This window comes from Propithecus coquereli, unplaced genomic scaffold (genome assembly GCF_000956105.1).
Source record: "Propithecus coquereli isolate 6110/MARCELLA unplaced genomic scaffold, Pcoq_1.0 Scaffold262, whole genome shotgun sequence".
Lineage (NCBI taxonomy): Eukaryota > Metazoa > Chordata > Mammalia > Primates > Indriidae > Propithecus > Propithecus coquereli.
This window is the reverse complement of record NW_012148197.1, coordinates 2,837,114-2,861,399: the sequence shown is the minus strand read 5'-3', so window position 1 is coordinate 2,861,399 and position 24,286 is coordinate 2,837,114. Positions and strand designations below refer to the sequence as shown.

At 36.4% G+C, this 24,286-nt stretch overlaps 1 protein-coding gene across 1 annotated transcript in view; it reads left to right on the top strand.

The window, feature by feature from the left end:
* Window positions 1-1,222: 1,222 nt before the first annotated feature.
* UGGT2 (UDP-glucose glycoprotein glucosyltransferase 2) overlaps window positions 1,223-24,286 on the top strand; it is a 194,381-nt gene continuing 171,317 nt past the window's right edge. The window contains exons 1-4 of the mRNA XM_012647354.1: window positions 1,223-1,408; window positions 11,059-11,141; window positions 18,539-18,669; window positions 19,134-19,246. Of these exons, the coding sequence (XP_012502808.1) occupies window positions 1,251-1,408; window positions 11,059-11,141; window positions 18,539-18,669; window positions 19,134-19,246 (485 nt within the window). The 5' untranslated portion in view covers window positions 1,223-1,250. The remainder of the gene's footprint in view (window positions 1,409-11,058; window positions 11,142-18,538; window positions 18,670-19,133; window positions 19,247-24,286) is intronic.

Here is a 24,286-nt window from a genome sequence, read left to right as displayed (position 1 = left end):
ATGTCTATGCTGGACCATACTTTTGAGTTGAAAGGCTAAAAGCATGATTCTTAGCCAGCAGTGTCAGCATCACCTGGGAAGTTGCTATTAATAGAAATGAATGCAAATGAATGTAAATTCTCGGGCCTCACACTGGACCTACAGAATCAGAAACACTGGGGTGAGGCCCAGCTCTCTCTTTTAACAAGCAAGCAAGAAGCTAAAGTTTGAGATCCACTCATAAGTCACCGGTTTGGGAACATGACTGCACACAGGAGTCAACCACGGTTTTTAAAATACGATTGGTGGAGTACTACTCAGCCATAAAAAGGAATGAAATAATGTCTTTTGCAGCAACTTGGATGGAACTGGAGACCATTATCCTAAGTTAAGTATCTCAGGAATGGGAAGACAAATACCACATGTTCTCACTTGTAAATGGGAGCTAAACAAGCAATATACCATAAAGTGGTGTAACGGACATTGAAAACTAAGAAGGGAGAAGAGTGGAAGGAGGGTGAAGGATAAAAATCTACCTATCAGGTACAAGGTACACTATTCTGGTGACCTGTGTACTGAAAGCTCTGACTTCAGCATGATACAATTCATCCATGTAACAAAAACACACTTGTACCCCCTTTTCTCAGATTAAAAGAGATAAAATACTATTGATGCCAAACCTCACCCCCAGAGATTTTCATGGTACGTTGCGTCATCTGGGCTGAGGCTCTTTTAAAAGCTCTCTTAGGTGATTCTAATATGCAATAAAATTTGAGAACTCCGTGAGGTAGGTTGGTTCCTTAATTTTTACAGGCCTTATTTTCCTCTTGTGTAAAAAGTAGATAATATCCATGTGGTTCCTGACTTCCCTTCCAGATTTTGGAATCTCCAGCCAACCCTAATTCGGTCTTGGGACCCCCGCCTCCCCGCCCGGTGTCACACGGCCTCGGCCAGAAAAGCCAACGTTCCCGACGCGGACCCGCAATAGCATCAGCGACGCCGCCTCCGGCCCGCGGGGGCTCCCCAGACGGCGCCCCCAACCCGCGTCGGAGCGGGACACGCATGCGCCGAGCGCACGCCCGGACCCGGCGCTGAGTAACGGACTCGAGCTCCCTCCACCGGAAGTGGACGGCCGTGCGCCGGGAGGAGCCGGTTGTGGCGTGGCGGTTTCTTTCCTCTGTCCTTTCCCCAATTTTTTCCAGAGATTGCCTGGATCAGATCCCATACTTTTTCCAACCCCGGTCCGGGGGCTAGCGTTCCCTCTCCGTGCCATGGCTCCAGCGAAAGCCGCCAACGTGGTGCGGCTGCTCCTGGGCTCCACGGCGCTGTGGCTCTTGCTGCTCGGCGCCAGGACTGTCTCCGCGTCCAAGGCGGTGACGGCCCACTTGGCCGCGAAGTGGCCGGAGACCCCGCTGCTGTTGGAGGCGAGGTGGGTTCAGGCCGGGCCCTCCGCTGAGCCCCGCGAGGAGGGAAGGGCGGGCGGGGCTGTGGGCGCGCTGGCTCCCTGATTGCCCCAAAGACCCGGTCTCTGGGCGCTGGCGGCGGGCGTCTCCTCGCTCAGCTTTTCCGGACGCCGTCGCTCTTGGCCTTCTGAGCATCCTCCCCTCCACCTCATCTCACATCTTCTCCCTCCCCGTGCGTAGCCTCTCGGCTCCTTTAGCAGCCCTCACCTGAAATTTCTTACCTTCCTCCCCACCCCGTCGTACTTTGCCCCACCTACAGTTTTTAAAAACTTCCCTGCCCTGGTTTAATTCATTTGGCTTTTATTAGTATTTACAAAAGAGAAAAGAAAGATTAGGAGATGGAGTGTGGCGTTTAATGCAAACATTTCCACTGAGGTAGGCAGTTCCGTTCAGCAGACAGTACTTAAAGCACTTAGTTTGGTAATGATGACATCGTTTTGTCAGTTCCTGGACTTGCTGTGAAGGCAGCTTCCAACAAATTATTACTTTTCCTGTATCTGTTCCATTGGAATTCATGAGGTATCATTTGCTCTGCAGCAACAAAACTTGTAACTACGAGATTTGCCCTTTAGTATTCCAGTAGTTAAACAGAATTAGAAAGTTATTTCTATTAGCTAGCGCGAAGTTTTATGCCAGCTCTACTTCTGTCCATTTACCAAAGCAACAGCATGTGGTCCTAAAAGGAGACTCTGTCACCCCACATTATATTGCATATATTAGATACTGAAACATTTTTTTTAATTGAATACATGCTTTTAGCTTAAAATATGTTTCCTTCCTCTGTCCTTTCCCCAATTTTTTCCAGAGATTGCCTGGATCAGATCCCATACTTTTTCCAACCTTAAGCTGCTTGTTGAAGTGTCTGGCTGTATGTCTGCCTTTAGAGTAAGCTTAGAGTTGGAACTCGTGTGAGATGCTCCTTAAGGTACATTACAGCCCTAGCCCTAGTCTGATTTTACAAACCTCATCACTTGTACAAGTGGTCCCTGACTTACGATGGTTCAACTTAGGACTTTTTGACTTGACTCTGGGTTTATCAGGGTATTAAATGCATTTTTGAAGTACAGTATAATATTTTCATCTTAATGACGGGTTTATTGGGAGGTAATCCCATCCAAGTCAAGGAGCATCTGTAGTGGGTTGAGTGGTGGCCCCCAAAAAGATATGTTTACATCCTAACTCCCAGAATCTGTGAATGTTACCTTATTTGGAAAAAAGGTCTTTGCAGATGTAACTAAGGATCTTGAGATGAGATCATCTTGGATTATGTAGATGGCCCCCAAATCCAATGTTATAAGATAAAACAAGAAAAGACACAGATAAGGAGGGGAAGGCCATCTGAAGATGGAGTTATGCAGCCTCACGCCAAGGAACAGCTGAAGCAACCAGAAGTTGGAGGAGGCAAGAAGTCTCCCCTGGAGCCTTCAGATGGAACACAGCTCTGCCAACACCTTGATTTTGGACTTCTGGCCTCCACAATTGTGAGAGAATAAGTGTCCGTTGTTTTAAGCCACCATGTTTTTGGTAATTTGTTATAGTAGCTCTAGGAAGCCAATACAGATTTTGCTACCAAAAAGTGGGGTGCCACTGTTAACAAATATCTGAAAATGTAGAAGTAGCTGTGCATTCGGGCGGAGGCTGGAAGAATTTTGAGAAACATGGTAGAAAAAAAGCCTAGACATCCTTGAGGAGACTGTTTGCAGAAATATGGACATTAAGGCTATTCTGTTGTGGGCTTAGAAGAGATTAAGGAGCACAGTATAGAAAGCTTCTGTCATCTTAGAGAATACTTACATCATCATGAACAGAGTGTTGGTAGAAATATGAACAATGAAGGTAGTTCTGGCAAGGGCTCAGAAGGAAATGAGGGGCATATTATTGGAAACTGAAAGAAAGGTGATATATAGTGGCAGAAATACTGGCTGAATTGGTTTCTGCAGTTTGTACAAAACAACTTGAAAGTGATGAACTTGGATATTAGTTAAGAAGATTTCCAAGCAAAGTGTTGAATGTGCCACCTGGTTCTCCTTATAGTAAAATGATAGAGGAAAGAGATAAAGAAGGAACAGTTAAGGAAAAAGGAACCAACACTTGATGATTTGGGAGGTTCTCAGCCTATCCAGATTGTAAAGGTTGCTAAAACTAGGAAACTCAAGAGTTGGGAATGTATGCTCTGGAGAGAAGGACAAGGGTCTGGCTGGAAAACCTTTTGCTGAATAGGTTTGACATGTGATTCCTGGATCCACTTAGCCAACTAAGCAGAAGTTCTCTATAAAGATGGGGTTATCCAGGAAGGATCTGTAGAGGATCCTCATGTAACGATGGTGATCTCAATGAGATATACAACAGGTTCACAGAGTTTTTGAGAATATGTTAACAGAAACACTGCCAGCTTGGACCAAAAGGGGTGGACCAACAAGAGATGAGAAGAGACAAAATGAGAGAAGGCTGTTGGACTTCTAAAATTCTACAGGCAGGAAATGGACTAATAGAGTTACTTGGTAGAAACATCATGCTACCCTTCAAGAAAAAGAATGACTAAGGACAAAGCTATGGTGGGCAGCACAGAGGGTAAAGCATCAGGACACAGAGAATTATTCTCAGGCCTTGAAACATTAGAATTTGCCCTGCTGGATTTCGGACCTGCCTGCGACCGGTGACCCCTTTATTCCTTCTAGTTTTTTCTTTTTCCTTTTGGAATTGGAATGTCCATTCTATGTCTGTCTCACCATTGCATTTTGGAAGCAGATAACTTGTTTTCTGCTTTCACAGGTCCACATAAGGAGGAGAATTTTGCCCCAGGGCGGATCATACCCAGAGTCTTACCCATACCTGATTTAGATGTTAAGATTTGTAAATATCATCAGAGCTGGTGATACTCACATGAAATTTTGGACTTAGCATTGATGCTGTAATACGTTGAGATTTGGAGGATAATAGATTTTGTATGTGGCACATATGTGGATTTGGAGAGGCCAGAGGGTGGCTTGAATGGTGTCCCCCTAACCAAAGAAAGATATGTCCACCTCCTAACCTTTGGAATTTCTTGTGTTAACTCAGCAAAAACCTTGATTTCAGGCTTTTGGCTTCCAGAACTGTGAGAAAATAAATTTCTCTTGCTGAATGGGTTAGGCATGTGATTAATGTGTCCACTCAACCATCTCAGCAAAAGCCCAGTATGGAGATAGGGTTATCCAGGGAGGATCTGTAGAAGATCCTCAGGTAATGGCATGGTAGCCCTAGGATAGTAATATATCATTCTACTAAAATCCATTTCTCATTTATACCTTGTATGTGGATGTACCATATCACTCTCTCTTTGCCTGATACTTTCCCTTGACAAAACTGATATCTTTCTAGTATGTTCTCATAACATTTGGTCAATACTTCTGTAATAATTCTTATTATAAAGTATCATGTATGCTAATCTCTGCTGTTAAAATGTGAGCTTCAGAGATAAGACTATTTCTTATTCATGTTTGTTTTGCCAAGGGACAATGCATAAAAGTTAAGTACTCAGTAATGTTAATTCAATGGAAGGGACTTTTTATAAGGTAAAGTATACTTCAAGCCACTATCAGAATTACCCCTACAGTATACCTGACCTGTGGGAACTGGTCTGTGCTTGGATAAGCCAGACAGGATGCACAGTGTTACTTCATGTGCCTGATTGTTCTTTTGTAAGGAAATCTAAATTATTTAGCAGGTCCTTTGTTATATAAACTAAAATCTTTCTCATTATACCTTTTATCTGCTGATCCTGACTTTGTTTCTGAACCAAGTCTGTTTCTTCTGTGTGACAGTATAACAGACTAAAAGCCTGTAATTTCTTCAACAATTACATTTAAGAAAAAATATTTTCTGGACTTCATTATTCTGCTCACCTTCAGTTCATGTTTCTCTTAAATCAGAATTTTAGGAAAATCAGAAGTTGGGGAGAATGAGTATGGAAGAGGAAGAATTGAAGAGCACTGAATAGGTTGAAAGAGCTTGGGAGATCAGAACAGAAGACAAATAATATGGGAGCGAATAAGAGAGATTTCTGAGAATAATGCTTCAAATACAAAAATATAGCGTGCCAATAAAAAACTATAAATGCACGTAAAATTTTCAATTCAACCTAAAAATCTGAGTGCTTGACTTTAGTCCCATAATGGGTACTATGTAGAAAACAAAGATGAATAAGGTATATCCCCTGCCTAAAGAAATTTATGATATAAAATTTTCTGTGGATGATTATAGGCTGATGAGGCTAAGCTTTTGCAATATATATACCTTATACATCTGAACTGCATTTATTTCTGCTGGTGTTGGTCTTGCTGAAAATACCTTTGGAATTCTACTTTAATTGCTGTCATATTCTTTAGCATTTTAAAAACACCCTTTATAGAAAAAAATTTTTTTTTTGCTTTGGCATAACTTTATTGGGAAACATTGTTATTGGAAGTCACATATTTTATAAGGCAAATGAACAAATTGGAAATGCCAGCTTTTTTTTGTTTTTTTTTTTGTTTTTTTTACCCTTTTAAAAACTTCAAAAGGTTTTTTTCTTTTTTTTTAACACTTTTAAAAGATAATATCTTACCTTTTGGAAGGTGGGGAGCTGGTTTAGATGGTCTCTCAAAGATGTTTCCTCCTTGAAGATTAATGATGAGTTACTGGCAAATTGCCTCTGAGATTCCAGAAGAGTTCCAAAAGTACTTAGAGCAGTGGTATACTGAGGGAATGTTTAAATGAATACTTCGTTAAGGTGATTGCTTTGAAAGATCAGACTTAGATGTATAGATTCTGGTATTTGAAAGAAGTCTTTTAGCTATGGTCACATAGTATGTGCATAGGAGCTGTTCGGTCAAATTAATTGAGTTTTTAAAAATTTATTTCAGTGGATTTAGGGAGTACAAATGGCTTTTTGTCAAACGGATAAATTGTGTAGTGGTGAAAGCAGGGCTTTATCAAAATAGTGTACATTGTACCCAATAGGTAATTTTTTTATCCCTCACCCTCCTCCTACCCTACTGTATTTCGAGTCTCCCAATGTCCATTATACCGTTCTGTGTGTCCTTGTGTAGCCGTAGTTTAGCTTATAAGTGAGAACATGTGGCGCTTTTTCTATGTTTCTGAGATAATTCACTTGGGATAACGGCCCCCAGTTCCATGCAAGTCACTGCAGAAGACATTATTCACTCTTTTTTGTGGCTGAGTAGTATTCCAGGGTATATACTCGTATATACCACATTTTCTTTATCCACTCATCCGTTGATGGGCACTTATGTTGATTCTATATCTTTGCAATTGTGAATTGTGCTGCGATACACATATCAGTGCTGGTGTCTTTTTGATACAATGATGTCTTTTCCTTTGGGTAGATACCCTGTAGTGGGATTCCTGGATTGAATGGTAGGTTGACTTTTAGTTATTTGAGGAATTTCCATACTGTTTTCCGTAGAGGTTGTACTAATTTACATTCCCACCAACAGTGTATAAATGTTTGCTTTTTGCTGCATCTGCGACAACATCTATTGTTTTTTCACTTTTTAGTAATAGTCATTCTGACAAAGGTAAGGTGGTGTCTCATTGTGGTTTTAATTTGCATTTCCCTGATGATTAGTGATGGTGAGCATTTTTTCATATGTTTGTTGGCCATTTGACTATCTTATTTTGAAAAATTTCTGTTCGTGTATTTTGACTCCTTTTTAATGGGGTTATTTCTTTCTTGCTGATTTGTCTGAGTTGCTTGTAGATTATGGATATTAGTCTTTTGTCATATGTATAGTTTGCAAATATTGTCTTCCATTCTGTAGCTTGTCTGTTTACCCTATTGACTATTTTTTTTGCTGTGAAGAATCTTTTTAGTTTTAGTCCCATTTATATATTTTTGGTTTTGTTGTATTTGCTTTTGGAGTCTTAGCCATAAATTCTTTGCCTAGGCCAATGTCCAGAAGTTTTTCTTCTTAAGCTTTCTTCTAGAATTTTTATGGTCTCAGGTCTTACATTTAAGACTTTAATCCATCTTGATTAATGTTTGTGTGTGGTGAGAGATAGGGATCTAGTTTCATTCTTCTGCATGTGGCTATCCAATTTTCCCAGCACCATTTTAGGGTTTCCTTTCCCCAGTGTATGTTTTTGTCTGCTTTGTCAAAGATCAGTTAGCTGTAGGTATGTGCTTTAATTTCTGAGTTCTCTATTCTGTTTCATTGATCTGTATGTTCTGCTTTTATACCAGTACCATGCTGTTTTGATTACTGTAGCCTTGTATAATTTGAAGGCAGGTAATGTAATGCCTCCAGATTTGTTCTTTTGCTTAATATTGCTTTGGCTGTTGAGGCTCTTCTTTGATTCCATATGAAATTTAAGATTGTTTTTTTAGTTCTATGAAAAATGACCTGGTATTTTGATGGGAAGTTGCATTGGATCTGTAAATCACTTTCGGCAGTATGGACATTTTAGCAATATTGATTCTTCCAAAACATGAGCATGGGATGTTTTTCCATTTGTTTGTGTCGTCAGTGATTTCTTTCATCAGTGTTTTATAGTTCTTATAGAGATCTTTCACTTCCTTGGTTAAGTATATTCCTAGGTGTGTGTGTGTGTGTGTGTTTTACAGCTATTGTAAATGGTATTGAGTTCTTGATTTGATTCTTAGCTCAGCTGTTATTAGCTTATAGAAATGCTACTGATTTGTGTACATTAATTTTGTAACCTGAAACTTTACTGAATTCATTTATCAATTCTAGGAGTCTTTTGGAGGAGTCTTTAGGGTTTTTTAGATATAAAAGCATATCATAAGCAAACAGGGACAGTATGACCTCTTCCCATTTGGATGCACTTTATTTCGTTCTCTTGCCTGATTGCTCTGGCTAGGACTTTCAGTACTATATTAGATAGAAGTGAAGAAAGTGAGCATTCTTGTATTGTTCTAGTTCTTAGGGGGAATACTTTAACTTGTTCCGATTCAGTGTGATGTTGGCTGTGGGGTTGTCATATGTGGCTGGTATTATTTTGAGGTATAATCCATTCTAAGAGGAACTCTTAAATCTATACAAATACATGGAAATTAAACAGCCTGCTGCTAAATAATCTTTGGGTCAAAAAAGAACTCAAGATGGAAATCAAAAAAATTTTGAATTTTTGACACAAATTACCCAAATCTCTGGAATACGGTAAAAGCAGTGAGTAAGAGAGAAGTTTATGGCAATAAATACCTACATGAAATTAACAACTTAAATCACACCTCAACAAACTAGAAAAACAAGAACAAACCAAACCCAAAGCCAGCAAAAGACAAGAAATAACAAAGATCAGAGCAGAACTCAATGAAAATAAAACAAAAAAAAAATCAATGAAAGAAAACATAGTTTTTTTGAAAAGATAACAAAATTGATAAACTACTAGCTGGACTAACCAAGAAAAGAAGAGAGAAGAGGATTCACCTAATCTCAATCAGAAATGAAAAAGGAGACATTACAACTTATACCACAGAAATACAAAAGACCATCCAAGACTACTGTGAACATCTCTATGTACACAAACTAGAAAAGCTAGAGGAAATCAATAAATTTTTGGAAACACACAACCTCCCAAGCTTGAATCAGGAAGAAAATAGAAATCCTGAACAGACCAATAAAAAATAGTGAGACTGAATCAGTAATAAAATGCTCCCCAAAAAATAAAACTCGGGGAAATTCACAGCCGAATTATACCAGACCTACAAAGAAGAACTGACACCTATCCTACTGAAACTGTTCCAAGAGATTGAGAAGGAGGGAATCCTTCCTAACTCATTCCATGGAGCCAACATCACCCTGAAATCCAGAAAAGGACACAACAACAACAAAAAAACCAACAGACCAATATCCCTACTGAACATTCATGTAAAAATCTTCAACAAAACACTAGCAAACTGAATCCAATTGCACATCAAAAAAGTAATTTATCATGATCCAAGTAGGTTTCATCCTAGGGATGCAAGGATGGTTCAACATATACAAATCAGTAAATGTGGTTTACCACATAAACAGAATTAAAAACAAAAACCATATGATCATCTCAGTAGATGCAAAAAAAAATTTGATGAAACTCAGCACCACTTCAAGATAAAAACCTTGAGCAAAGTAGTCATAGAAAGAACATACCTCAAGAAGTTAACTGAGTGTTAAGTGTTGCTCCCTACTTAAGGTTTTGTACCATCCATATCTTTTTCAGATCATGTCCTATTTAGTGTTTCCCATTGTTTCAGCTGCTTTTCTTTTTTCCTTTTTCTTTAGGTCATCGATTTGGATACCATTAATAGCAGGAGTTGATTTGAAGTTACTTATTACTTTAAATTCCTATGCTTGTCATGTTTATGTTGAGTTAATCAGTTTTCTCACTTCCTTTTTTCCCCCTTAGTGACCATCTCAGACTTACAAGACTTAATTATTCTGCATTTGTCTTGGATGTCCTTAATATTTTCCGTGTATATTAAGCATTAGTTTAAGTTTACCAAAGCTAGAGAGAAAGATAAGGTGGGCAATAACAAAGAATCTGTATCATTTGTTTGGTGGCCATTTTTTCCCTAAATAGTTAACTCTCATTGTTTTAGATGTCTTTCATTTTGCTCTATACAGAACTAAATAATCTTTCATTTAGTTCATTATTTCTAAAGGGCTTTAAATGGCTTTGACCATTTTTTTCTGACATACAGTCTGGAAAAATGGGACCTTCTTTGGGCTTTAAGGCCAAAGATCTAGTGCAATGCACCAATTTTCTATTTATTTTTTTTTTTTTTTTTGAGACAGAGTCTCACTCTCTTGCCTGGGCTGGAGTGCCGTGGCGTCACCCTAGCTCACAGCAACCTCAAACTCCTGGGCTCAAGTGATCCTCCTGCCTCAGCCTCCCAGGTAGCTGGGACTACAGGCATGTGCCACCATGCTTGGCTAATTTTTTCTATTTTTAGTTGTTTGGCCAACTTCTTTCTTTCTATTTTTAGTAGAGACGGGGGTCTCGCTCTTGCTCAGGCTGGTCTCGAACTCCTGAGCTCAAGCAATCCTCCCGCCTCAGCCTCCCAGAGTGCTAGGATTACAGGCCTGAGCCACCGCGCCCAGCCCCTATTAATTTTTTCATTAAGGTTTTTTTCTGTTTTCAATAATAAAAAAGATTGCTTATACAAATAAGTAGTTAAATAAAAATAATAGATAATGTAATTTTTATAAAGTGTTTATAGAGCCAATTTTTGTTTATGGAAAACAAGCAGTCTGTATTTTTTTTACATTTTACCTGTATATGATGTTGTCCATTACCACTGGGTTATGTTTCTCAAGGAGATTTTATATGGAAAGATAAAATAAATTATCCATTTTTTAGTTTTTGCTAATAATAAGGAAAAGCCAAAAGTAATTTCTCAGGCAGTCTTTTCCTGACATGATTATATGCTTCTGGTTGAGAATGATACCTCAGGGAAGTCTTATTAATTTATTCCCTTTCTGTGTTACAGTAAATGGAAGTCAGTAATTTGACATTAATTTTTATAGGTTTCTGTTTTGCCATAAGATATAATTTGGTTCTATAATGTAGTTTATATTATCTAAACCATTTTTCATTTTCATATATTAACTGATTACTTTTATTTTTATAATAGTGAATTTATGGCAGAAGAAAGTAATGAAAAATTTTGGCAGTTTTTGGAAACTGTACAAGAATTAGCAATTTATAAGCAAACAGGTGGGTGATGTGCAAATTTTAACTTATAAGATTTGTATTTATGTGCACACATTTGATATGTTTGTTTTTAATGGTAATGGTTAAGTATGAATGCTTAATTGGGTTAGTAAATCCGAACATTAAATTTGAAAAGATGTTTTAATGGAGACCATTCTAAGCATCCATTTCCAAAAATATAAGGTCTTCATACTTTATTATGAGAAAATGCATATAATTAATGTTTGGATAATGTGTTATAATCAAGAAGAAATCAAAATTGTTATGTTATGGGTTTCTTTTTACCTGGATTTCTTTGAAGTAGTGTTAGTTTTGCATCTAGTAATAGTACTATTTTTCTTTTTTTTTTTAATAGATTTTATTTTTGGAGCAGTTTTAAGTTCATGGCAAAATCGAACAGAAAGTACAGAGATTTCCCATATACTCCCTGCCCCCACACATGAGTAGCCCTCCTCACTATCAACATCCCCCACTAGTGTGGTACATTTGTTATAACTGATGAACCTACATTGACAGATCATTATTACCCAAAGTCCATAGTTTACATTAGCGTTCACTTTTGGTATTGTACATTCTATGAGTTTAGATACATTTATACTGACATGTATATTGCGTTTTTATTGCCAGAATTCTTTTACTCTTAAAACTATTAAAGAGATTTTTTAGTACTTCAAAAGTCAGGTAACCAGTATGCTTTCATTTTACTATCTATAAAATAGTAATCCCTGTTTTTTACATGTATGTGAGAGTATATATCTGTATGTATACACACATACATATATCTTCCTCAGTACTGACAAGTGTTTATTAATGTGTTTCGTGGGGAAGGTCAATAGATTAAAGATATTGAAGTTAGGTTTTAGCAGCAGAGGCTAAATGGTTAATTATTCTACAGAAAGATTATTTCCTATCTCTACAGAGAGTAGAGTAGATAACATAAACATGGAATTTCTTAAGAGTGAAATCGTTAGCCATTTAGACATAGAGAAATCTTTTTACTGTGAGTGATTAAATACTTTATGATTTTATTCCTGACTGTAAATATGAGATAAAAAATAGTTTCAGATGTTTTAAGTGTTCATTTACTGGAGCCTGTTTGGCTCAGGTAGCTTTGAAGTTCAGCAGTTTTATGATTTCACAAAGTAAATTTTTAAAAATAAAGGGATCAGACATGCCTTTAATGACATTTTAAACTGAAATATATCCAAAAAGAAGTAATTTTCCCTTTCAAAACTTTTCCTGAAAAGTTTCGTTATTTAATAATCATTATTTTATAGTCATAAGAGATGGTAGGCACTGCTTTAGATGCTAGGAATACAAAGATGAATAAATGTGATCTATGTTCCTAGGACTTCATAATATAATGAAGGAGACAGCAAAACAGTAAAGTATATATTAGATAATAAGAGCTTTAATAGGGGTATGCATAACTTGAAAACATATAACAAAGACACCCAGTCAGTACTTCAGAGAAAGCAGGACAGAATTTCCAGTGGTCAGTGCTAGAGTTGAGTTTGAATGCTAGGATTTAGCCAGGTGGTAGGGAAGGTAGAAGAGGCAGAAGTAAAAGGTGTAGAGGAACTTTGATCGCTTAGTAATCTTTACTTTCAAATCATTAGGAAATTATTGTTTGTCTTTTTATTTGTCCTAGTAATTTTAGTTTTGGTAATTGAGGTAAAAATAGGCTAGATTAATGTATCTGGTTTTCATGATAGTTAAAAAACCCAACACCAAATTTTCTGGCTTTCTCCTAAAATCCTCAGTATATCTATCCTAAATCTGTTGTTCTCAGTACATGTTTTATGGTCTTATTCAGTGCTATTTTTAATTGAAACAATCTTAAAAATTGCTCTTGTAAATTTTGAACTCTTATTTTAAGTTGCTTAGATATGTCATCATATTTTATACCTAAATGAAACAACATACCTGGACAATTTGGTGGCAGATCATTAACAAGTTGGAATATAAGAGTTTAGGAGTACTTAAACTCTTCTTCAAACATAAGTTGTAAGAGGTATTTCAGGTGTGTATTTCAGGGTTGAATCTAAAATAAATTGTATTAAAGTAAGAATTACACTTAAAATATAATGTTGAATTTATTTGTAATGGTGAGTCTAATGTATATGTGATACTATTGCTGACCTTGTTTAAGAGTGGAAAAGAATGATATAAATGAGAAATTACATATGTTAACTATCAAATTTTACTGAATTTGTTTTCCAAACACTTGTCCTAGAAGAAACGTTTTGAAATCCTCAGTTACTTACAATTTCGTAGGTTGTTGAATCTCCATGAGACCCTCTAAATACTCTTTACCGAAGAATAATTCCAGTGATCCACTTGCCTTAAAAAAAAATTGTAAATATTGAACATTTAACTTTTTGAATTCAAGTACTAGTTTCATACCATTTAATGGGAACACTTTATATTATGTGCCAGCAAATTAAGACCTTTTAAACATTGAATTACCTGCCTTAATATATTTTTATATGGTTCTGTCAGTTATGTATTTATTGATGTGTCAAGATTCAAGTGGCATAATATTAACCTATGTAGTTTTTTGTGGTGAGTTAGAAATGTCAGCCGAGATTTATCTGACTTCAAAATCCCTGTTTATTTTTACTTCTCCATGTACTCAGCATATAAGAATGTCATTCTCCAAGTCCTTGAAAATTTTAACAGTTTCTATATAAGTAAAGTTGCTTGTATATTTTAATGAAAAAGATTTCAGAAAATTTTATGACTTTCTTAGTTACTTGAACTCAAGAACCAGGTTTGGGGTAGGAAGATAATTGCAGTTTGATGGTGTCACATTTGAAATGCTTATGGAATATGCAAAATGGAGTTATCCAGTAAGCTGATACATGAGTGAGAGATGTAGGTAAAAAAAATTCTAGGATAAAGGGTAGGATTTGGGAATTATCAACATAAAGAGGGTAATTCAAGTTTTAGGAAGAAGCCATAGAATGAGAGTAAAATAGGGCCAAAGGGCAGAACCCTGAGAACACCAGTGTTTAAGGGATGACTAGAGGAAGAACACATAATAGAGACCAAGGAAGAGTATCCATAGAGGTAGGTAAAAACCTGGAAAGTGTGAGATCATGAAAGCCAGGAGAATATTAAATGGTAAGTGATTGATCTTATTAAATACTGTAGACAGATCAAGTAATATTATTATACACCTACTTTTTTTTTTTTGAGCTAGTGTATCACTCTGTTGCTCAGGCTACGGTGCAGTGGCATCATCGTAGCTCACTGCAACCTCAAACTCCTGGGCTCAAGTGATCCTCCTGCCTCAACCTCCCGGGTGGATAGCTGGGGCTGCAGATGTGAGCCACCATTCCCAGCTAGCACCTGCTACTTTTAACAAAAGAAAAATTATTAATGGCTTTGGTAAGAACCATTTCACTGGTGTAGTAATCAAGACTGCAGTAAGTTAAGGTGTGAGGAGAAGTTGAGGAAGTAGAGATAAGTATTGTTGTCTTTCAAGACGTTTGACTATGAAGGGAATAAGATGAGTCAGTATCTGACATACTCACCAACTAACCTGCTGCTTTTTTTTAAATATGAGAGTGATTTATGTATATTAGGTACCAATAGACAAAAAAATCAAGTAAAAGGTGAGGTTGAAGATAAAGATTTTGAAAAGATACAATGATTATCAGCAGGTTAGTTGGTGAGCATGGATTTAGTTATTTAGAAACATCAACTAAAATAGCCCATTGTATCCGTTTCATAATAGAGATGATCTTTCTCATTATACATAAATTACAGAAGTTTACTTTCTATAAACTCCTGAGTCCTACATCCATCACTAGCTAAGGGACAACCTTGACAGTGACCTTGGCAAAATTTGTTATCTTTTGTCAGGTACTACTCAAATTTGTTTATGTTGATTGTCTTCTCTGTTTCCATGGGTGACCAGTCCCCTTTTGACTGATGTAGTCATATTTTAGTTATGTTATTACATTAATTTTGTTATCGTTGGCCTTATAGCTATTATGTCTTTATATTTTTAAAGATTACATTTCTGATATGTTCTTTGTTAGCCTTTTCTGTTGAAGATTAATCTTATTTGCATTATTTTTTGATTCTTTGAGGAAATTCATCATAACTCCCAAGTTCTGACAAATCACCTATAGCTTGTCTTTAGAAATAGGAGTGAAAGCGTGCCTATTCTCATATGTCAACTATTTAAAATTACTGCATTAGGAAAATAACTGCATAGAATGAAAAAACCTATTCATGCATAATATTTATGAAATATTAATTCAAGAAATTTATTGAATGCTTGTTTTGTATTCCAACAGTAGAAATGTATAGTTAAAAAGCTAGAAAAGATCCCTGCCTTCACAGTTTATAGCCCAATGGGAAGGACAGATTTAAACAATTATACAACTAATTTTTAATTACACCTTGAGAATAGATCTAGGGATAGCATAGAGCTCACTCTTAGACTTTAGGCTGCAATTTCCCCCATTATTTCTTGGTTATATAAAGTTTGATGTCCAGTTGATACCTCATAAATAGCTCTTAAAATAATGGCCCTTGAGTTCTTCATATACATAATTATTTGTGTGTGAATTCCATAGTTGTGATTTTTAACTTTAGAGTCCTGTTGTTTTACTAATGTTGCAATGCTGACCATTCTATTAAATATGTCTTTTTCATAGGTATGTAGATTCATTGCTCTTTATAATTATGGAGAGTTTTCTTGGATTGTGGTTTTCTGTAATTATTCTATTCCCTTGATTTTCTGCCTTAGTGGCTACAAGTATACATATTGTAGATCTCTTTTGCCTGACTCGTGTGTCTTTCATTTACTCTTGTTTTTCCCCTTCTCTTCTTTTTATTTCTGTTTCATTTTCTTCACTTTTCCTTTGTATATTCTGTATTTGTCCTACTCTGTTTTCCACGGTGTCTACTTACCCTTGTGTTACTTCTAATTGGTCTACATTTTCTAGTATTTTTTTCTTTCTAGCTTTTTACTGCTTTTTTTCAGAGCTGTTTTCATATCCCTCTCTTATTTTGGTCATTTCATTTCTGAGGTTTTTGTCAAGAATTGTGAAGGGGCTGAGATTTTTACCCTTCTTGCAAGCTTAAAACTTAGCTTGCCACAGTTTCAGGGATCAGACCACACGATACTCTTGGATTAGAGCTGACAGACTTCATAACTGATCAAGGGAAATCTCCTGAGTGGGCCATGGCTCCCTTCTATTGAAATAAACTCTGAGACTTTTTACTGTCATCTTTGAAAGGATCTAAAATTGGCATGAGGGACAGTAGGAGGAATTTAGTTATAAGACGCTAGCAAGACATTGTTTGGGTAGATGTTTTTGAACTTATTTTCCAGTTTTTGGCCTGAAATTCTCTCTTCATTTTCTCTTCATTAACAGGCAACAAAATGGAAGACTACTCATTGCCTGATTGACCATAGAGTTTTGTCAGTATTGCTGTCCATTCCCAAGGACTTCCCTCCATTTGTGTTAATTGGCCCATGGGATCTGGTCTTTTGTTCTCCAGAAATTCATGTGTCTGTCAGCATTCCATTTTTGTTGTCAAATCTGTCAAGTACTGTGAAGGATCTGAGATTTTCCCCTACTTGCAAAGCTAACAGATTAGTTTCATGGATGCTAACAGTAGACTTGAGGCCCCTGGATCAGAGATAAAATACTTTATTACTTACATACATCAAAAACAAAACCACAGTCTCCACATACTTGCACTGGTTCCCTGAGCTCCAGTTCCCACCCGGCAATATGGAGGGCCAGATAACACCTGCACCCTGAATAGGTTGTAGTAAAGAGAGGAACTGAGAGTCAAGGGCCCAACACTTTTAGAGCAAGTAGTAAACATCGTCGCAATCAGCAAACAATCCAGTTTCCCACACCACCCACAAAATGTCTCCTTCCAGTCAAAACATCTTTTTCCTTTTCTCAGAAAGTGTTTCTATTGTTACAGTCTGGTTTCAGCCACGCCGCTTTTGTCATCCCTTTTCACATCAGGGAACCCTGATCCATAGGTAACTACTCTGCATCTACCCCAAATCTGCTCTTTTGTGTGAAAAATTTCTATCAGTTGGTAACCCAGTGCCAAGATGTAGAGGTGAAGAAATTACTAGAGAATGTCCAGGGGCCAACTTATGGATGCCCATACCAAATGGACTCCAGAGCTGTCCTGTCATTACCTTACCACCTCTGGCTGACCTCGGAATGGTATTACAGTTTTCTGACACACTGGCTACAGTGTAGATAATAATTACACCCAGGGAAGTGCAGAGAAAAGAAAAGGGCACAGAAAGTTAGCTCTTTCCCTGCTTATCCCCATTAGTGCTACCAAGCCACCTTCAGCTCTGGGCTGTAATACTTTCGTCCTTTCCCATTCAGGTGATCTCTGTCTCCCCAGGGATGTTGGAGAGTTTTTAAATTAAATTCTAGAATCAGTCCCTCTCCTTTATGTCTTTGGGATCTTTGGAGATGGGTTTAGAGAAGGGAACCAGCAGCTCAGGTTAGTTTGTTCCGGTTCCAGACAAGATGACATTACTCTTGAAGGTCTGGTTCAAATTCTGTCTTCTAAAGCAGTGGTCCCCAACCTTTTTGACACCAGGGACTGGTTTCTGGTTTTGTGGAAAACAGTTTTTCCGTGGATGGGGGTTGGGAGGCACACCACTGCCTCGGCTCTACCTCATATCATCAGGCATTGGATTCTCCTGGGGAGCCCACAACCAGGATCCCTCCCATGCACAGTTTGCAGTGGGGTTTGCACTCCTACGAGGGTCTGACACTGCTGCTGATCTGACCAGGGGGCAGGGATTGAGTGGTGATACAGGCCATGGGAAGCGGCTATGGATGCAGGTGGGGCTTCACTCCCTAGCCAGCAACTTGCCTGCTGTTGTGCAGGCAGGTCGGGGTAGGGGGTGGGGCTGGGGACCACAGTCCTAAAGTATTCTGGACATACAAATTACACTTGGCCATCTACACTAAAACTGAGTAGAATTTATTCACACATGTACTTTACAATTTATTAACAGTCATATTATTTAACTTTTTGTGTTATTAATCTCCTTTTAAAGTGTAGGCAGGACCTATATCTTATCCTTGTATTATAACCCCACAACCTTGGAGTGAATTGGTCTAAAAGGTTGTCATTTCCAAGTAGATTTTAATTTAAAGATTATTTCACCTGATTTCATGTTGATTGCTTGGACATCACTGGAAGATCCAAAATGAAGTTAATAATAGAGCAGAGATCTTGATTTTCCCATTTTTCTCTAACACTGTCCATAACCAAACTTAAGATATGATTATATGACATTGATTAAGTTAGCTTTGCAGTAAGGGATGTGCCAGTGTGTTGGATATAAAATACTAATGTCGTTTTCTTTTGATTTATTTTTATAGAATCAGATTATTCTTATTACAACTTAATCCTGAAGAAGGCTGGACAGTTTTTAGACAATTTACACATCAACCTCTTAAAGTTTGCTCTCTCTATAAGGGCATACTCTCCAGCTATTCAGATGTTTCAGCAGGTATGTAAAAATACCCAAACTGTATTTGAGAAAGAGGTATGCTAGTAATGTGCATAGAGCTATTTAATGTGAACATCTTTGGTTCAAAATGATCTATAAATTTATAATACTTGGTTGTATATCATGTTATAGATATTATCGTTGTCATTGATTATAATTGAATATATTATAATTTTTTAAAGCTATTTGGGAAATCATGAGGAGAAATCACCATTGAAATGAACTATAATGAAAATTTTAATAGAATTTTTTCAGTAACTTTGGAGCATGTATTTCCTAGGATAAAGTTTATTTTGTTAAAATATTTCTTAGATTCTACCCACATGTAGATTTTTTTACTTTAATTAGTGCAATAACTTAATAGTAGTTGATGAGTTATTTTAATCAAAGTAATGTGTGAGTTTTTCGAATCATATTGTAATTATCAGCTACTGTAGTTCTAAATATAATCTTTGAAATCTTAGATTGCAGCTGATGAGCCACCACCAGATGGTTGTAATGCATTTGTAGTTATCCATAAGAAGCACACCTGTAAAATTAATGAGATTAAAAAGCTGCTGAAGAAGGCTACTTCAAGGTAAATTAAAAATAGCCTATAATGATAGAAGTGGTTTATAAAGAGAGAAGAGTTGAAATTTTGAAATAGCAGAAATTTCTCATAATAAAAAATTTTAATATTCTAAGGTTCTATATGCAAGAATGTGATGTGTATTAAAAAATTTAATGTATTGGAGAATATTTTGTCTTGATTAGTTTTTGATTTTAGACTATAAGTTACACCAAAATACCATAAAATATATGAAATATGTTTTATACAAATATAAATTGTTTTTTGAAATAAGCATGCAAAGTCATGGATTTATTTGGACTATAACTCTTTAAATATAAACAGCATATACCTGGGGAATAACAAAATTAATAGTGAAAACAATATATATGGATTTGCTTTTTTTAAAATGTTTTACTCAAAACTTTTTTTTACTTTTCGTATTTTATTAAAAAAGGCAAATCAGAAGGAGATTATTAATTTATTAGTGAGTTTCACAGATACCTACTAGTGTATGTTTTATTGCTTGATTTTACTTTAAAAAGTAATAGTTGCTTCTTTAAGTTTGAAAGAGCTCTTTATATATGAAACAACAATATATGTGGTTATTCATATTAATACTTCTCTCATTTATTTCAAACCTTTTCTAATATTTTTATACTTCATATTGATTTTAATATGCGGAAGGCTTTTATTTTTATGTAGCCAGATTTTTCCTGTGTGTGTGACTTTTACATTATTTTTATACTTAGTTTTTTCCAAACCTGATTGAGATTGAGAGATTTTACTAATACTTTCTAGTAGCTTTCTTAGTTTTTCCTTTTATTTTACATGAAACTTTTAATCCATCTGTAATTTATTTTCACCAAAAGGTAAGGATCCAACCAGATTTCTTTTTCTCAGGTAACTAGGCCATTATTGTAGTCATTATATTTATGTTATTAATAGGTCTATTTGACAGCTATTCTGTTGCATTATCTTTTTCTTACATAGCAGTGCCATACTGGTTTTTTTGTTTTTTCCAATTATTTTTTATTTGTTTATATTCATGGAGTACAAATGTAATTTTGCAACATTGATACGTTGCACCGTGGTGAAGTGGGGGCCCTCAGGGCATACATCACTGAAGCAATGCACGTTGTACCCACCGAGCAACATCCCACTCTCCCCACTTCTCTGAGTCCCCATTGTCCATCATTCCACACTCTGTTTCCATATGTACACATTATTTAGTTCCCGCTCACATGTGAGAACATGCAGTATTTGTCTGTGTCTGAGTTGTTTCACTTAAGGTAATGGCCTCCAGTTCCATCCATGTTGCTGCAATGACATTATGTCATTCTTTTTTATGGATGAATAGTATTTCATTGTGTATATTAAAATATACCACATTTTCTTTATCCAGTCCTCCACCAATGGACACTTAGGTTGATTCCATATCTTCGCTATTGTGAGTAGTGCTGCAGTGAGCATACGAATGTAGGTCTTTTTCATGTATTGATTTCTTTTGGATAGATGCCCAGTCATGGGATTGCTGGATCAAAAGGTAGTTCTATTTTTAGTTCTTTAAGAAATCTCCATATTATTTTCCGTAGAGGTTTCACTAATTTGTGTTCCCCTCAGCAGTGTGTAAGAGTTCTCTTTTCTCCACATACTCATCAACATCTGTTATTTTTTCTGTTTTTAATAATAGCCATTCTGATTGGTGTGAGGTAATATCTCATTGTGGACCTCATTGTGGTTTTAATTTCTATTTTTCTGATTAGTAATGTTGAACATTTCTACATATGTTGTTGGTCATTGTCTTCTTTTGAAAAATGTCTATTCATGTCCTCAGCCCACTTTTTAATGGGGTTGGCTTATTTTTTTTTTTTTGGTTCTTGAGTTGTTTGAGTTCCTCGTAAATTCTGGATGTTAGTCCCCTGTTGGATATATAGCTTGTAAATGTTTTATCCTATTCTGCAGGTTGTCTGTTCACTCTATTGATTATTTTGATATGCAGAAACTGTGTAGTTCAATTAAGTCCCATTTGTCTATTTTCATTTTTGTTGCCTGTGCTTTTGAGGTCTTAGTCATGAATTCTTTGCCTAGACCAGTGTCCAAAAGTTTTCCCTAGGTTTTCTTCTAGTATTTTTATAATTTCAGAATTTACATTCAAGTGTTTAATCCATCATGAGCTGATTTTTGTATATGATAAGAGATAGGGATCTACTTTCATTCTTCTGCATATGGCAATTCAGTTTTCCCAGCACCATTTCTTAAAAAGGGTGTCCTTTCCCCAGCGTATGTTTTTGTCAACTTTGTCAAAGATCAGTTGGCTATAAGTATGTGGCTTTATTTCTGGATTCTCTGTTCTGTTCCATTAATCTATGTGTCTGTTTTTATACTAGTACCATGCTGTTTTGGTTACCATAAACTATATAGTATAATTTGAAGTCAGGTAATGTGATACGTCCAGCTTTGTTCTTTTTGTGTGGGATTGCTTTGGCTCTTTGGGCTCTTTTTTGGTTCCATATGAAATTTAGATTGCTTTTTCTAATTCTGTGAAAAGCAATGTTAGTATTCTGATAGCATTGAACCTGTAAATTGCTTTAGGCAGTATGGTCATTTAACAGTGTTAATTATTACTGTTCACGAGCATGGGGTATGTTTCCATTTGTTTGTGTCATCTACAATTTCTTTCATCAGTGTTTTGTAGTTTTCCATGTTAAAAAAAAACTCATATCTTTGTTTAAATATATTCCTAGGCCCTTTGATTTTTTTTTTTTTTTTTTGGCAGCCATTGTAAATGGGATTGACCGCTAGATTTGGTTCTTGGCTAGGTCGTTATTGGTGTGTAGAAATGCTACTGATTTCTGTACAATGATTTTTTATCCTGAAACTTTAGTGAATTCATCTAAGAATTTTTTGGTGGAGTCTTTAGGGTTTTCTAGATAAAAGGTCATATCGTCAGCATAAATAGGTACAACTTGACTTCCTCTTTTCCAGTTTGGTTGCGTTTTATTTTTTTCTCTTGATTCACTGCTCTGGCTAGGACTTCCATTGCTATGTTGAATAAAAATGGTGAAGATGGGCATCCTGTCTTGTTCTGGTTTTTAGAGGAATGCTTTCAGTTTTTCCCCATTAGATATGTTGGCTGTGGGTTTGTCGTGTATGGCCTTTATTATTTTCAGGTGTGGCCCTTCTATACCTAGTTTCTTGAGGATTTTTATCATGATGGGATGCTAAATTTTGTCAAATGCTTTTTCTGCATCTGTTGAGACAATCATGTGGTTTTTGTCCTTCATTCTGTTGATGTGATGTATCACGTTTATTGATTTGTGTATGTTCAACTCTCCTTGTAACCCCGGTATAAAATTCACTTGGTCATGGTGTACTATCTTTTGATGTGCTGTTGGATTCTATTTGCTAGTGTTTTGTTTAGGATTTTTGTGTCTGTATTCATCAGGGATATTGGTCTGTAGTTTTCTTTTTTCGTTATGTCCTTGTCTGATTTTCGTATCAGGGTAATACTGGCTTCATGGAATGAGTTGGGGAGAATTTCCTCCTCTGTTTTTTGGAATAGTTTCAGGAGCATTGGTATCAGTTCTTCTTTGTAAATTTGGTAGAATTTGGCTCTGAAGCTATCTGGTCCTGAGCTTTTTTTGTTGGGAGATTTTTTATTACTGATTCAATCTTGCTACTCATTACTGGTCTGTTCAGGTAGTCTGTTTCTCCCTCATTCCATCGCGGGATTGTATGTTCCCTGGCTAGCATGTAGTAGTGTCATCATAGCTCAGTGCAGCCTCAAACTCTTGGGCTCAAGTGTTTCTCTCGCCTCAGCCTCCCAAGTAGCTGGGACTACAGCCAAGTGCCACCAGACCCAACTAATTTTTTTAAATTTTTTGTAGAGACAAGATCTCCCTATGCTGCTCAGGCTGGTCTCAAACTACTGACCTCAAGTGATCCTCCTGCCTTGGCCTCCCAAAGTGCTAGGATTACAGGCATGAGCCACTATGCCCGGGTTGCTCTGATTATCTTTATTTTTCTTCTGCTAACTTTGGGTTTGATTTGTTTTTGTTTTTCTAGTTCCTTGAGGTATGATGTTAGTCGTTAATTTGTGATCTTTCTAGTTTTTTGATGCAGGCATTTAATGCCATGAACTTCTATCTGAGTACTGCTTTTGCTGTATCTCACAGGGTTTGGTATCTTGTGTTTTCATTTTCATACATTTAAAAAAATATTTTAATTTCCATCTTTATTTCTTCATTGACCCAGCGATCATTCAGAAGTATGTCCAATTTCCTTGTACTTGCATAGTTTCTGAAGTTCCTGTTCATACTGATTTCTAGCATTATTCCACTGTGGTCTGAGAAGATACTTGATATGTTTTTGATTTTTAAAAAATTGTAGAGGCTTGTTTTGTGGCCTAACATGTGATCTGTCTTGGAGAACCTTCCATGTGCTGTTGAAAAGAATGTATATTCTATTAGTTGTCGGGTAGAATGTTCTGTAAATGCCTGTTATGTCCATTTGGGCTAAAGTCCAATTTAAGTCCAACTTTTTTTGTTGATTTTCTGTCTCGATTTGTCTAGCGCTGTGAGTTGGGTGTTGAAGTTCCCCACTATAATTACATTGCTGTCTATCTGTTTTTTTAGGTCTAGTAATTGTTTTGTGAATCTGGAAGCTCCAATGTTGGGTACATATGTATTTAGGATTGTTATATTTTCTTCCTGAATTGAACCCTTTATCATATGTAATGACCCCTTTGTCTTTTTTTTTTTTTTTACTGTTTTTCACTTAAAGTCTGTTTTATTAATATCTGATATAAATATAGTTATTTCTGCTGACTTTTTGGTTTCCATTTGCATGGAAAATATTTTTTCAACCCTTTACTTTCAGTCTGTATGTGTCTTTACTGGTAAGGTGAGTTCCTTGTAAGCATATCATTGGATCATGATTTTTTTTCCTTTCCTTTTGTTTTTACATTCAGCTATTCTGTATCTGTTGAGTATTTAATTTGTTTATGTTCAAGGTTATTATTGATAATGTGAGCCTTTGTTCCTATCATATTGTTAATTGTTTTCTGGT